At 43.7% G+C, this 14,743-nt stretch overlaps 1 protein-coding gene across 1 annotated transcript in view; it reads left to right on the top strand.

Moving 5' to 3' along the window:
* The window catches only part of LOC115075766 (heat shock cognate 71 kDa protein-like), a 260,192-nt gene that overhangs the window by 197,240 nt on the left and 48,209 nt on the right, over positions 1-14,743 (top strand). The window contains 2 exon segments of the mRNA XM_029576505.1: positions 8,510-9,065; positions 9,699-9,901. Coding sequence (XP_029432365.1) covers positions 8,510-9,065; positions 9,699-9,901 — 759 coding nt within the window.

Below are 14,743 nucleotides of genomic sequence, written 5' to 3'. Positions count from 1 at the left end.
GTCGACGCCTTCCGGTTGGGAACGCTGGCGGTATCCAGCTACTATCAGTCGGTCAGGGGAATCCTGTTTCACTAATTCATTGAGTGGTCAGTACACATATATCCATAACAGCTTTTGCAAGGAAGATTACTGAGTTGCTTCACTTCCTGTGGGGGTATATGTACCCGTGCTGACATCAGATCCGTCTCCAACTGCTAGCACGAGCACACTATACCCACTTGTTCTGAGACCATCTGCATACACTAAGGAAAAGGAGATTATCAGGTAAGTAATCTCAACATTTCTGTGTGCAAGTACCACAGGGAAAGCTGTTCCCTGGTAATGTTTAGAGGGATGTGGATCATGCTTGTCAGATGATTCCGACAGGGATTTGTATGCCCCCCTTTGAAAAGGGAGAAATCCCACCGGATTCAGAACCGCATCTGACTCTATTCCTGTTGAAGCAGACCCTGAAGGCGCTTATTGTGAACGGGGCTGACGCTATGGGACTTGCAAAAGTAGGATCCCATATTGGTTATCTTATGACTCTGATTCAAGATTGATTGATCCTTGAATGGTGTGCCCAGATGCAAGTTTAAAAGGAGGCACGCATTAGTGGGTGTTGTACCTTTTTGTATCAGACGGCAAGGGTTCGGTTGCGATTTCCAAGGGTGAATAGCTTGGTATGTGCAGTTTGCAGGCAAACTGCTATTCCAGTGGAAGGGGAGGGGGGGGGGGGGAGGCAGTTTTAGAAGGCATTCGGAATAGGAGATTAAGGTTATCCTTAAGCAGACCTTTGAGGACATGATACTGCTTTGCAGAATGCTTCTTATTACTACCTGGTAGCTCAGGCTGGTTTGCATCTTTCTCAGGAGACTCAAGAAGCAGGGTTTGATAGTGGAATCTTTATGGATGGGGGGCTGCAATCTTAGCCAGTGTGGGCTGTGACTTGGTGTGGATGGCTACTAAAAGGATGGCTTCCGTGATAGTGGCTAGATGCCTGTTATGGCTGCAAAACTGATTGGCAGCCACACAAGGTTACCCTTTAACCCTTTGAACCCTAGGTTCCTATGGCGATAAACCACCCTAATTTCCTTGGGAAAACCAATAATTTGTCAGTGTGCTATTTTTAATATTAGTATTGGTTATTCAGTATGTGATTATACCGGTTTACCGGGATAATGGGTGTTGATAAGTGCAAGGTGATGCATATAGGGAAAAATAACCCATCCTATAGTTACACAGTGTTAGGTTCCATATTGGGTGCAACAACCCAAGAAAGAGATCTAGGCGTCATAGTGGATAACACATAGAAATCGTCAGTTCAGTGTGCTGCGGCAGTCAAAAAAACAAACAGAATGTTGGGAATTATTAGAAAGGGAATGGTGAATAAAATGGAAAATATCATAATGCCTCTGTATCGCTCCATGGTGAGACTGCACCTTGAATACTGTGTACAATTCTGGTCACCACATCTCAAAAAAGATATAATTGCGATGGAGAAGGTGCAGAGAAGGCTACCAAAATGATAAGCGGAATAGAATAGCTCCCCTATGAGGAAAGACTAAAGAGGTTAGGACTTTTCAGCTTGGAAAAGAGACGGCTGGTGGGGGGGGGGGGGAAATATGGTAGAGGTGTTTAAAATCATGAGAGGTCTAGAATGGGTATTTATTTATTTATTTAAAAATTTATATACCGGAGGTTCCTGTATAATATACATATCACCCCGGTTCACAAAGAATAGTAACTATCGCTACAAATAGCGGTTTACATAGAACAGAATAAAAGAAGTTTTATATTGAACAAAAACTAAGTAAACAAGTTTTTACATTGAAGTCAGCATGTGTAAATTTCTGATTAACAAAGGAAGAAAAAAATAGATCTGAATAACTCGTTGTGGGCTTGAAAAGACTTTTCTTCGTGTTCTAGGCTCTAGGGGAAAGCTTGTTTGAAAAGCCAAGTCTTAAGTTTCCCTTTAAATGTAGGGTGGCATGGTTCTAAACGAAGGTCTGGAGGGAGCGAGTTCCAAAGTGAAGGGCCCGCTGTGGATAATGCACGTTTCCTCAGAACGGATTTCGCAGGTTGTGTGATTAGTCTGTTCTCATAGGCGCTTCTGGTTGGTTTCACAGATGTGTGTAATTGAATTTGGAATGTTAGGTTGAGAGGTGCGATGTTGTGTAAGGCCTTATGTATCATCATTAAAGACTTGAACTGGATCCTGTATTTAATCGGAAGCCAGTGGAGATGGTGGAGAATTGGGGTGATATGATCTCTCTTTTTGGCATTTGATAGAATTCTTGCAGAGGCGTTCAGGACCATCTGAAGTGGTTTGATGGTGCATGCTGGAAGGCTTAGGAGGAGAGAGTTACAGTAATCCAGCTTTGGGAGTATGATGGCTTGTAAAACCATGCGGAAGTCTCTGTATAGGAGGAGAGGTTTGAGTTTCTTTAATGTTTGAAGTTTAAAGAAACATTCTTTTGTTGTGTTGTTGACGAATTTGTTGAGACTGAGTCTGTTGTCTATGATGACTCCCAGGTCTCTAACTTGTTGCGTGGTGGAGAGCCCTGCGGTGACCGGATGTTGATTAGTGTTAGAATGTGAGGAAGGGGTATAGTTTTCCGGAGTTATAATGAGGATTTCAGTTTTGTTTTTGTTTAGAACCAAGTTGAGGCTGGTGAGTAGATTGTTGATAGCTGACAGACATTTATTCCAGAATGATATGGCTTTGTGTATGGAATCTTCTATAGGGATGAGGATTTGAATATCATCCGCGTATAGGTAATGTCTTAGCTTAAGGTTAGTGAGAAGTTGACAAAGTGGGAGTAGATAAATATTGAAAAGAGTCGGGGAGAGGGATGATCCTTGTGGTACCCCCCTTTTGGATTCGATGGTGTGGGACTCTTTGTTATTTATCTTGACCTTGTATGTTCTGTTCTCCAAGAACGATTTGAACCAGTTAAAAGCTACTCCTGCAATGCCGATGTCTATTAGGCGTTGCAGGAGGCATGAGTGGTTAACGGTATCAAACGCTGATGAAAGATCCAGGAGAGCGAGGAGGCAAGGTTGGCCCTTTTCTAGGTTGAAAATGATAGTGTCTGATAATGATGTTAATAATGATTCGGTATTCATAGACTTACGAAAGCCAAATTGGTTTGAGGTGAGGATGTTGTTTTCGTCAAGATATTCTGTAAGTTGTTTGTTTACAACTTTCTCCATAACTCTGGCAATCAACGGGAGGTTTGCTATGGGTCTAAAGTTTGCTGGGTCTGAGGTGGGTAAGTTGGGTTTTTTGAGGAGCGGCTTGAGCATGGCTAACTTGAGTTGGTTCGGGACAAGTCCTTGAGTGAAGGAGCAGTTAATAATGTCTGCTAAAGGTTTGGCTATGGTGTTGGAGATCAGACTCAGTTTGTTGGATGGAATATGGTCTGATGGATGGGAGGATGGTTTTATCTTCTTGAGAATATTCTCTATTTCTAGAGTGGATGTGAGCTCAAAAGTGTTGAGTACTGTTAGTGAAGTGTTAGGTTGTTTGACATTTGGGTGCGATGGTTGTTGATCTGTTGGGAGTGGTGGTTGAGCGGTTGAATGAGGTGTTTGTTGAGTGGGTGATTGCGAAGATTGGGGGGTGAGGTTGATTACGTGTTTTGGATGTGTAGATGGTCCCTTGAGGGGGGCTAGAAGTGAAGTGATTTTGTTGTCGAAGAAGTCTGCCAGTTCGTTCGCTTTGAGTGCTTGATCGTCTGGAATGGTAGGTGCCGGGGGTTTTGTGAGGGTTGATACATAGGAGAAAAGAGCTCTTGAATCAAAAATGAGGTGGTGGATTTTTTTGGAGAAGAATATTCTCTTTGTTGTGTTGATGTTGTTTCTGTATGAGTTAAGGCATGATTTGTAGATGAGGAGGGTGGTTGTAGATGGGTTTTTTCGCCAATTTTGTTCCTTGCATCTCAACTCGTGTTTATGATTTTTTAGCTCCGGTGTGAACCAGGGTCTCCTGTTGTCTTTGATTGGATTGATAGATTTAGTTGTCATGGGGCAAATTTGATCTGCAACCTTTTTAGTGATGTTGGTCCATGATGAAGTTGCTGAGTTTACGTCGGATAGGTCTAGGTGCTCAAGTTCCTTGGCTAGGTGTTCACCGAGTTGGTCTCCTGAGCACTGTTTCCTAAGCGAAATAGTTATAGGTTGTGTGGATTGTGGTGGAAGTTCTTTTATTTTTAAAACCGATGATATAATTCGATGGTCTGACCAAGGTATTGGAGTGCAAGTTGGAGTGGTGTGGGTTGTGATACCTTCATTTATAAAGATAAGGTCCAGCGTATGGCCTGCTTTGTGGGTTGGTTCAGTCACTATTTGTCTGAAACCCATATTGTTGAGAGAGGAGAGAAAAGTTTTACAGTTGGTAGAATGAGGTTGGATATCTACGTGCAGATTAAAATCTCCCATGAGGATGGTAGGTTTCGTGGAATTTAGGTGTTTTGCTGTAAGTTCTATGATGGAGGATGGGTCAGCTTCCAGTATTCCGGGGGGAGCATAGATAAGGCCGATAGTCAGATGTTTTGAGTTGAATAGGGCAAATTCAATCTTTGATATGTTATTGGAAGTCTGCAAAGTCAGACCCAGTGGTTTTTTTTGGCTGCGAGGAGAAGTCCACCTCCTCTTTTTTTGGGTCTGGGAATAGAGAGAACATCGTAATCCTGTATGGGTAACTGATTTATTAGTGCAGTGTCGGAGGGTTTTAACCAGGTTTCTGTGATAGCACAGATGTCAGGTTTTGTATCGGATAGGTAGTCGTTGAATATATGACTTTTCTTAGCGATCGATTGCGCATTAATCAATGTGAGTGAGAAGAGAGTTAGTCCAAGGAATTGAGTGAGTGGTGTCAGCAAGATGGGCCTGAGCCTCTGTTGACGATTGTGATGTTATTTACGCTTTCGGATAATAGACTAGGGGGCACTCCATGAAGTTGGCATGTGGCACATTTAAAACTAATCAGAGAAAGTTCTTTTGTACTCGACGCGCAATTAAACTCTGGAATTTGTTGCCAGAGGATGTGGTTAGTGCAGTTAGTATAGCTGTGTTTAAAAAAGGATTGGCTAAGTTCTTGGAGGAGAAGTCCATTACCTGCTATTAATTAAGTTGACTTAGAAATTAGCCACTGCTAATACTGTTAGTAACATCTCCAGACTTGAGGGTTCAATTATCAGGGTCTCAAGATGGGACTTTACCGATACAAGATTTGCCTAAATTTGAATTGCCTGAAGATGAGACTCCACCTGAAAACATCTCCCTGACTGATGTATGGAAAGTGGTCACAAAAATGGAAAGGATGTTATCCTTTACCATAGCTCAATCCACTACTTTATCTGTAGAAACTAGGAAGAGTTTGGAAGATCATAGTAAAAAATTAGCGTTATTGGAAACCCAGAATGTGACACATTCTGGCCAATTAGTAACTTTACAAGCAACCAGTGCTGCATCCATAAAGGACTCTTTAATGGTTCATAAAAAATTGGAAAGTTTTGAGAATGTTCTAAGAAAAAATAATCTAAGATTGTTAAACTTCCCATGTATTAGATTAATATCGGCCTTAGAACTGTTTAAAAAATATGTCAAAGAAATTTTAGGAATAATGAAGGAACTAACCGTATCTAAAATGTATTATTTGCCACTTAAGAAAAGAGATACATCAACCCCAGAAGGGGGAATGGATGTTCTAGTTTCAGAAAGTCCAAATTTAACTGAATTTTTAGAGACCTCTATGGATAACATACAAACGAGAGCTACTCTATTAGTGACATTCAGTTTGGAGAATGAAAAAAATTTAGTACTGCAAAATTATTTTAAAAATAAAGATATTCTATTCTGTGGTCAAAAAATTCATATATTTCCAGATGTTTCCAGAGAAACTCAGCTGAGACGGAAGTTATTTCTGAATTTGAGACAGAGAGTGTTGTCCCTAGGGGCTACCTACTACCTCAAATTCCCATGTAAGTGTATAGTCACTTTTCAAAGAAATAAATTTATATTTCTAGATCCATCTCACCTGGAAACTTTCCTAATTGACAAGGGTGGATGAGTAAATGACCACTTTCTATCGGGTTAATTGAATAAATGAATAGCTTCCTCCTAGAGATTCATAATGTGATGTGATAATTTGCCTATTATAATTTCCTGTTAATAGCTCCCCTTTAAGTGGACTAGATTTTGATTCCGAATGATAATTGAGAGGAAATGTATTTCTTTATTATTATGGATGATGTGAATCAATACTTCTTATTTTCATTTGCATTGTATAAATGTTTAAGAAATTTAATAAACTATAAATAAAAAAAAAAAAAAGAAATTAGCCACTGCTATTACTAGCAACAGTAACATGGAATAGACTTAGTTTTTGGGTACTTGCCAGGTTCTTATGGCCTGGATTGGCTACTGTTGGAAACAGGATGCTGGGCTTGATGGACCCTTGGTCTGACCCAGTGTGACATGTTCTTATGTTCTTATATTAGGCCACCCCTGAATTCAGGGACAATGGGTTCAAAGGGTTAAGTGTTCTTCTTTATTCAGCAGTGAATTGGAGAAAATAGCGAACAGCTGAGAGGAATCAAAGGTCCTCATTGGCAGAGGACAAGAAAGTGGCATCACGACATTTGGCGTGAAGGGGTGCTCCAGGAATTCTGGCGATTTTGTCCTTTCTCAGGAGTATCTACTCAAAGGTCTCATCCCTTTGTCAGACATCAGGCCTTCTTTCCTAGTAAGTCTCGTAAGGAGGTTGGCTCTGAGAACAGAGCACCCATGGACCAGCAGGTCCTGGAATTGGCGAGAGGAGACTATGCTTTGGGACTTCTCTCTCTTCCTCCAGTTACCTTTATAGCTATCCGTGCAGCACTCTACAGAAGAGTGGCAGTGGAGGTAACTTTGCAGAGATTCTTGTTTAGATGGCCATAATTCCGGTTCCCAGATAGCACAACCTAAGGTGTACTATTCCAGTTTTTGAAATTCCCAGGAAAGAGGAAAGGTCTGCTCGGCCCACCCTAGAATTTAGTGCAATCAATTGACATTTGACAGGTTCACATTTCCATATTGAAACTCTTCCTTCCTGAATAGTGGAAGTGCAAAAGGGTAGTACTCAAGCCCATGCTCTTGCAAGAATACATACAGTGGCAGAACCAAAAACTTCCCTTCAAATTCCCCCACCTATCCCAAAGGAAACAAATTTTCCACACTAAATGCCTATATAGATGTTTTATTCCCCTTATCTAAACACTCCCAAGTCCCCACCCACCAGAAGCTCTTTATAATCTGGCTAAAAGCATTTATTTGAACTGCACAAGGCCATCCATAAGCCAATTGTAACCTGACCCAGGCTCTCCTGAAGGTATAAGACCACACACTCCATACTTGAGCTAAGTCCTGGATTCACCCTTTTAGCCCTGAATTCAGGTCCTTTGGGGGTGGGAAGAAGGGTTGATTGATTTAAAAATTACTTATTCCTTGCCCTCTGAAGTTCGAGGTGAGTTACAAAGCTATAATTTCAAGACCCTGTGTATGATCTTCTGCATGTCAGTAGAGGCTGCATACTATACTGTTTACATGTTTACTAAAGAAATGATTCAGACATGGATAATGGCACTCGATACAAGCTTATCTCAGATAATAGTCATAAAACAACTGCAAGTAGTGAATATGTGCCCCCCCCCCCCATGCTTGGATTGAAGGTGAAGGTGCACTGGGAGAGGGTCCTCTTATCCTTGTTTGGACTCCTTGAGTGCCTGGTGATCCTGAAATTCTCCAGTTTTCTTCTTGTACCTTGTGAGCATCTCCTTAGCTGTCTGCTTCTGGAGAGCACCAGTGTGGTGATTTTAAGTTCCTCTCTCTTCTCCCAGGTAAGTACCAGCTGGTTATCCACTCTAATCGCCAGACTGGGGTGCAGCATTTGAACTCAGTCACCTGGATGACTTAGAAAAATTGAAATCTTCATTCTTTCTCTCTTGGGTAGGAAGGGTGGTGGTTAAAACTTCCTCCCAACAAAAATTGCATAATGAGTAAGCATGACCAAGAGATTATTGGCCACTGAATGTGATATGAAAAGTCCCCCATCCCCCTCCCCAAGGCTTTTGGCTTGCACTATACAAGCTTAAGGGAATTGAAAGGAAAGCTCCTATCCCTTCAACTCCATGCTAAAATATCCACACTAGGGATCACGTGCTAATATGCAAGCAGGTATAAACAATTGCAGCAACCTCTATCAGGGTGCTGGACAGATACTCTGCATTTCTCTGCACTACTAAGCCATACAACTTAGGGATCCTAGTGGGTCCCTACACAATTTTCAAGCAGGACAATTGTTCCTAATGCCCCTTTAAAAACAGGTTGGTCTGTATCTTTTCCATTTCTGTCCTGTCTAGTATTATACACCTGTGGGACTATTGCTGAGTCACCTGAGACTTCACCAAGTATTCCTTCTGTGCAGGATGAATCTCATTGCTGTTGTTAGAATAATCTTTTGCACTCCCATTTTCTCTTCCTGTAGGTGGGCGGGGAGAGGAATGTCCTGATTTTTGATCTGGGCGGAGGCACCTTTGATGTCTCTATCTTGACAATCGAGGATGGGATTTTTGAGGTGAAAGCCACAGCTGGAGACACCCACCTGGGTGGTGAGGATTTTGACAACCGCATGGTCAATCACTTTGTGAGCGAGTTCAAACGCAAGTACAAGAAGGACATCACGGATAACAAACGAGCAGTGCGGCGACTGCGCACAGCCTGCGAACGTGCCAAGCGCACCTTGTCCTCTAGCACCCAGGCAAGCATAGAGATAGACTCACTTTATGAGGGCACAGATTTCTATACCTCCATCACCCGAGCCCGCTTCGAGGAGCTCAATGCCGATCTTTTCCGTGGGACACTCGAGCCAGTGGAGAAGTGCCTGCGCGATGCCAAGATGGACAAGTCACAGATCCAAGACATCGTCCTGGTGGGGGGCTCCACCCGCATCCCCAAGATCCAGAAACTGCTACAGGACTTTGTCAATGGCCGTGAGCTCAACAAAAGCATCAACCCAGATGAGGCTGTGGCCTATGGGGCTGGTAAGTATGAGACACGTGCCTAGGTGTGTGCTGGATATCCACCGTCCGAAGATATTGTAGACTTTGTAAAGATTGGAGAGCTGAGCAATCTGGAATACTGGAGCAGAAATCTTAAATCTGAATTGGCTAAAGGCATGGGCCTATATCCAGCAGAGTACCGTAATCTGGGCCAAGTCAGCTTATTTCTCTGTGTCTAAATTCTAATTTGTTTGTTACTACCTTTTTGTTTGTGCTCTTGGGGGAGTCACAGTTAAGATTTATTTATTTATTTAACATTTTTCTATACCGACTTTCATGGTTAAATACCATATCAGGTCGGTTTACATCGAACAGGGGTAAATAACTAAGGTAAAGGAAAACAAAGTTACATTAAACGAGGACCGTGAACTTGGAAGCTTAGGTAGCTGGAAGATCTGGCTGATTTGTGCATAAAACTGAATCTTGTGCACACAGAATCCAAACAAAGGAACAGAACATATGCTAATTATTGCAACATTTTACACAATGTTTAGTAACTTTTTTTTCTGGAAGAATTGTCTGTTCTGGGGCAGTCACTTATCTGGGGTCTTGGCCATGCAGCAAGTTATTGAATGCAGGACTGCAGGTCTTAATGGGGCTATTTTGTGATTACAGCTGTGCAGGCAGCCATTCTGAGTGGAGATAAATCGGAAGATGTGAAAGACCTCCTGCTTTTGGATGTGACCCCACTGTCTCTCGGAATCGAGACTGCTGGTGGCGTGATGACTCCCCTCATCAAGCGTAACACCACCATTCCCACCAAGCAGACCCAAACGTTCACCACCTACTCTGATAACCAGCCGGGTGTGCTCATTCAGGTACATGCTTGGGAGGTGGAGAAGGGGAGAAGTTGGTGGGGAGGATGAGAGGAAGTAGATGGTGCGGTGGGGGATGGAAAGAGATGAAAGAAGGAAGTTATGTCTTCGAGCCAATTGCCCTTTTGCTAAACCTATCTGCTCTCCCTCCTCCATTCCCTGTACGCACCCGGATCAGACCATGGGTTTTGCCTCCCTTCTAGCAGGTGGAGACAGAGAAAAACTTGAAAGGCACCCTCACTTAACCTGGTGTGCCTCCTGCATCCCTTCAGTATTTCTCTGTCTCCAGCAGATGGAGGTAGTGCAAACCCTGCAGTCTTGCCCTGTTTCTGGGGTGTAGTCTATCCCTTGAAATGAGTGAACTAGCTATAAAGTTTTGAATAAAGCAAGTATTTAAAAAAAAAAAAAAAAAAAAAAGAGGCTCCAGCCAGGTAAGGTAAGCAGCTGGAGAAGAGATTACCGGTGGTCCGGTCCCTCTTACCCCATGGTGATCCTCAGCGTTTAAAAAAAAAATTGAAATTTTTGAAAATTTTTCTTCTTTGGTCAGCTGCAATCCAGGACCCCTCCCCGTCCGAATCGCCGCGTTTTTGACTAATTTCGCTGCGTTTTTGCCACGTTTTAGGCTGTTTTTCCCCCTCCATGATGCCGCGGCCATCTTTGTGTGTGGCATGTGGAGAATCGTCCGCATGGCTTTCCCAGGCCGGTATTTGCTCCCTCTGCCTTCCTGGAGGGGAAGGCAGCTCTTTTTCTGGGTCTGCAGCATTAACTAAGCCCCAAGGGCCTCGAACGATCTGCTCCGCGGGAGCCTCGGGCTGACCCATTTCTCCCTCAGTGCAGGGACGGCAGCCATCTTAAACAGCTTTGCTGAAGCAAGGGCTATGGGGGCAGGGGAGCTTCTCCCAGCACTGTCACCGGTCCCTGCCAGTCCTGTTGATACTTTTGATCAGGATTTTTTCCAGGGGGACCTTGATATCTCAGGAGATTATGTTGATTCTAATTCTTTTTCTTTAGATTTTGTCCTCCTTATGCATAAAGCCTTTTTGGCTTCCAGGTCTCCGAAAGGTGGTGCTTTGCCAGTGAGGCCTGCGCAGGGACTATCCCCAAGATAGCCAAGCACACTGATATGCCCGCATCTCTACGGGTCGCGAAGTTAAAAGGTGCTTTGGCTTCAGGAGGAGCAGCTGCTCAAGGCTGTGCGGCTGCAGTGGGGGATTGGATGAAGAGCAGGGGAAACAGACCCCCTTGGATGGAGATGACCCTAAAGTGGTCCGTCTGTTCCAGAGAAAGGAGTTAGAACCTCTCATTCCTTCAGTCCTCTCTGAGCTTGGAGTGGAGCTCCCCCTGCATGCTCCGCCGCAGGACTTTGTGGACCCAGTCCTGGTGGGATTGCGAACACCAACCCGAGCTTTTCCTTTCCATCCCATGCTTCAGCAGCTGATGACCAGGGAGTGGTACGCTCCGGATGCTAGTTTGTGGGTTGGTTGGGCCACGGTTAAACTGTATCCGTTACTAGATGAATCTCTGGAGCTTCTGTGGTCCCCTTAATTGACGCTTCAATTTCGGCTGTTGTCAAGTGGACCACTATTCCATTCGCAGGTTCGGTGGTTCTAAAAGATCTTCAGGATCGCAAGCGAAGTTCTGCTTAAGCGCATCTTTGATGTTTCGGCCCTAGGTATCTGGGAGGTGGTGTGTAGCAGTTACATGCTGCATGCGAGCCTGCGTTGGGTCCAGCAATTGCTGACATCCTCCTGGGGAGTCAGAGCAGGTGCAGCATTTGGAAGCTGCAGTGGCATATGGAGCAGATGTACTGTATGACCTGATCCGCACTTCCCAGACTATCCCAGACAAAAGCAGACGAACTGGCTCTTCATTTCAGTAAAAGAATCTCTGACCTCCTCAAACAACTGTCACCAAACAAGGGCACATCCAATAGTAACCTTCTCTCAAACAGACATTCACCTAAATGCCTTCGAACCCATCACCATTTCAGAGATTCAATCGGTTTTGAAGAAAATGAAACCGTCATCACACCCGTTTGATCAAATCCCGTCAAAATTACTTCTTCTAATCCCAGATACTATATCGAAATCTCTAGCTGACATCATGGTATCTACCCAGACGACCTCAAAACGGCTTCAATCAAAAACTACTCCTAAAAAAACCCAACCTAAATGCAAACGATCCCAACAATTACCGCCCCATCTCCAACCTTCCGTTTTATAGCCAAAGTTATGGAAAAACTAGTAAACACCCAATTATCTAATTACATCGGATCACAACATCCTCTCCCCGAATCAATATGGATTTCGCAAAGAATCAAGCACCGAAACACTTCTTCTCTCCCTCACGGACTTCCTACTCTCCAGCATAGATAAAGGTCACGCTTACCTATTAATCCTCCTCTACCTTTCGGCTGCCTTCGATACAGTCAACCACCACCTCCTCTTAAAACAACTGGCAAACATAGGAGTGAAAGACACAGCACTGACCTGGTTCAAAACTTTCTTGGACAACAGAGGATACAAGGTCAAAATTCATAACAAAGAATCACCTTACTTTCCTTCCTCTCAAGGGGTGCCGCAGGGCTCTTCCCTTTCACCCACGCTCTTCAATGTCTACCTGCTCCCTCTCTGCCTACTACTAATGAAACTAAACCTGAAACACTTCCTTTTTGCAGACGACGTCCAGATCGTGATCCCGGTAAAAGAATCCATCTCTAAAACATTAGAATTCTGGAATAGCTGCCTAACAGAAATCAACCACCTCCTCACCAATCTAAACCTAATTCTCAATGTCTCAAAAACGGAAATTCTACTTATTTCCCCGGAAAACAATACCCTATCAAAACCACCAGCCCTCCTTCAAACCTCTCACGTAAGAGACCTAGGAGCCATCATGGATAACCGTCTCAACTTAAAATCATTCATCAACCAAACCACCAAAGATTGCTTTCACAAATTACATATCCTAAAAAGAATAAAACCTTTATTCCACTCTCAGGACTTCAGAACAATTCTTCAAACAATAATCTTCTCCAAACTAGATTATTGTAACTCGCTACTACTAGGTCTCCCAGCTTCCCACACCAAACCTCTACAAATGGTACAGAATATAGCTGCCAGAATCCTGACGAACTCTAGGAGAATGGACCACATCATCCCAATCCTCAAGGACCTTCACTGGTTACCAATCCATTACAGAATTATATACAAATCCATCACCACCATCTACAAAGTCATTCACCAACAAGCCCGGATCAACTTACAAATTCCCTTCAAAAAACACACATCCGCCAGACCCATCAGGGAATCCTACAAAGAATCTCTTCAGGTGCCTCACGCAAAAACCATTCATCATAAGTCTCTCAGTGCCAGAGCATTCTCAACCGCAGGTCCACCATTATGGAACTCCATCCCTGCGGACCTGAGACAAGAACCCTGCCTTCCAACATTTAGGCTGAAAACGTGGCTTTTTAAAAAAAAAAGCCTTTCCAATCCCTGACTGAGACCTACTCCCGACATCTCAATCACACTATTAAAAATGGACTCAAATAACAATCTTTGTCATTCCCTGCCATCACCTTCACATTGTTATCATTATCATTCTATTCAAACCACATATCATACTATTCAAACCACATTTAATCGGACTCAATCTTGTAACCTTGTAAATAAGTTGCTGTAAGTTAAATCCCCTCTTCTTACCTCCAACTCCCAGTTATTTATTTCCATTTTATTGTAACTGTCACTCTCCTTTCAATGCTCTTGTTAGTTGTTGAGTTATCTCTTATCTTGTACACTTTGTTAAATGTAAACCAGTTTGTGATCCATGTCATGAAAGCCGGTATAGTAAAAATAATTAAATAAAATAAACGTCCTCTCGCACTGTCGTCGGCAGTGTGGGCAAGGCGGCTTTTGTGACTCTGAAACTGGTCAGCAGATGTTTCATTCAAGGCTCAGCTTGGGGCTATTCCATTGAAAGGTGGCTTTTTTTCGGTGATTTGGAACAGTTGATAAAGTCCCTGGGGGAGAACAAAGTTCATAAGTTACCAGAGGACAGACCAAAACCCTCAAGAGGATTTCAATCTTTCCACTCTTGTTTTTGATGACAACGTAGGTTTCGGCAGAGCAGGCTGCAGGTAGCCGGGCAGCGCCAGCCATTGGCCAGAAACCAAACTCGTCCTTTTGAGGTCGCAGAACCTCTCGAAAGGGTGGTTTGTCCTCGCCTCCAAGAGCCAGTCCACCTCTCGATCCCTCGGGTGGGGGGGTCGCCTCTCCCAATTTTACGAGGCATGGGCCAGGATTACTTCCGATCAGTGGGTGCTAAGCATAATAGAATGAGTCTATGCTTTCGAATTTGCTCGACCTCTCAAATTTCTACTTAATATCCCCATGCGGTCCCCAGGTCAAACGGCAGATTGTCAGACTCTCAAAACGTCTCCTGGCTCTCGATGCTGTAAAGTCAGTTCTCACAGGACAAGCAGGATGGTAGCCCTCACATGGGTGACATCACAGGATGGAGCCCAATCACGGACCACTTTTGTCAAAGTTTCTAGAACTTTGACTGGCACCTACTGGGCATGCCCAGCATGGCACTAAAATTGCAGCCAGCAGGGGTCCCCCTTCAGTCTTCTTTTTTCTGTGCAGCAGTAGCCACACGGGTTAAGGAGTTCCACAGAGATTCCTGACAGGAATTTTCCTCACGGAATTACTAAAACCTTTCATACCCCACAGGGGTCCCTCCTTCGAATTTTTGACTCCGCAGTACTCTGGTAAGTTTTTTACCTGGTTTCGATCGATTCCCGTCGAGTTTGGCCCTCGCGGCCTACTGGCTGTCGACCGTACC

Source organism: Rhinatrema bivittatum, chromosome 14 (assembly GCF_901001135.1).
Source record: "Rhinatrema bivittatum chromosome 14, aRhiBiv1.1, whole genome shotgun sequence".
NCBI classification, from domain to species: domain Eukaryota; kingdom Metazoa; phylum Chordata; class Amphibia; order Gymnophiona; family Rhinatrematidae; genus Rhinatrema; species Rhinatrema bivittatum.
The sequence above is the reverse complement of the archived record's forward strand: the minus strand, read 5'-3'. Positions and strand labels throughout refer to the sequence as shown.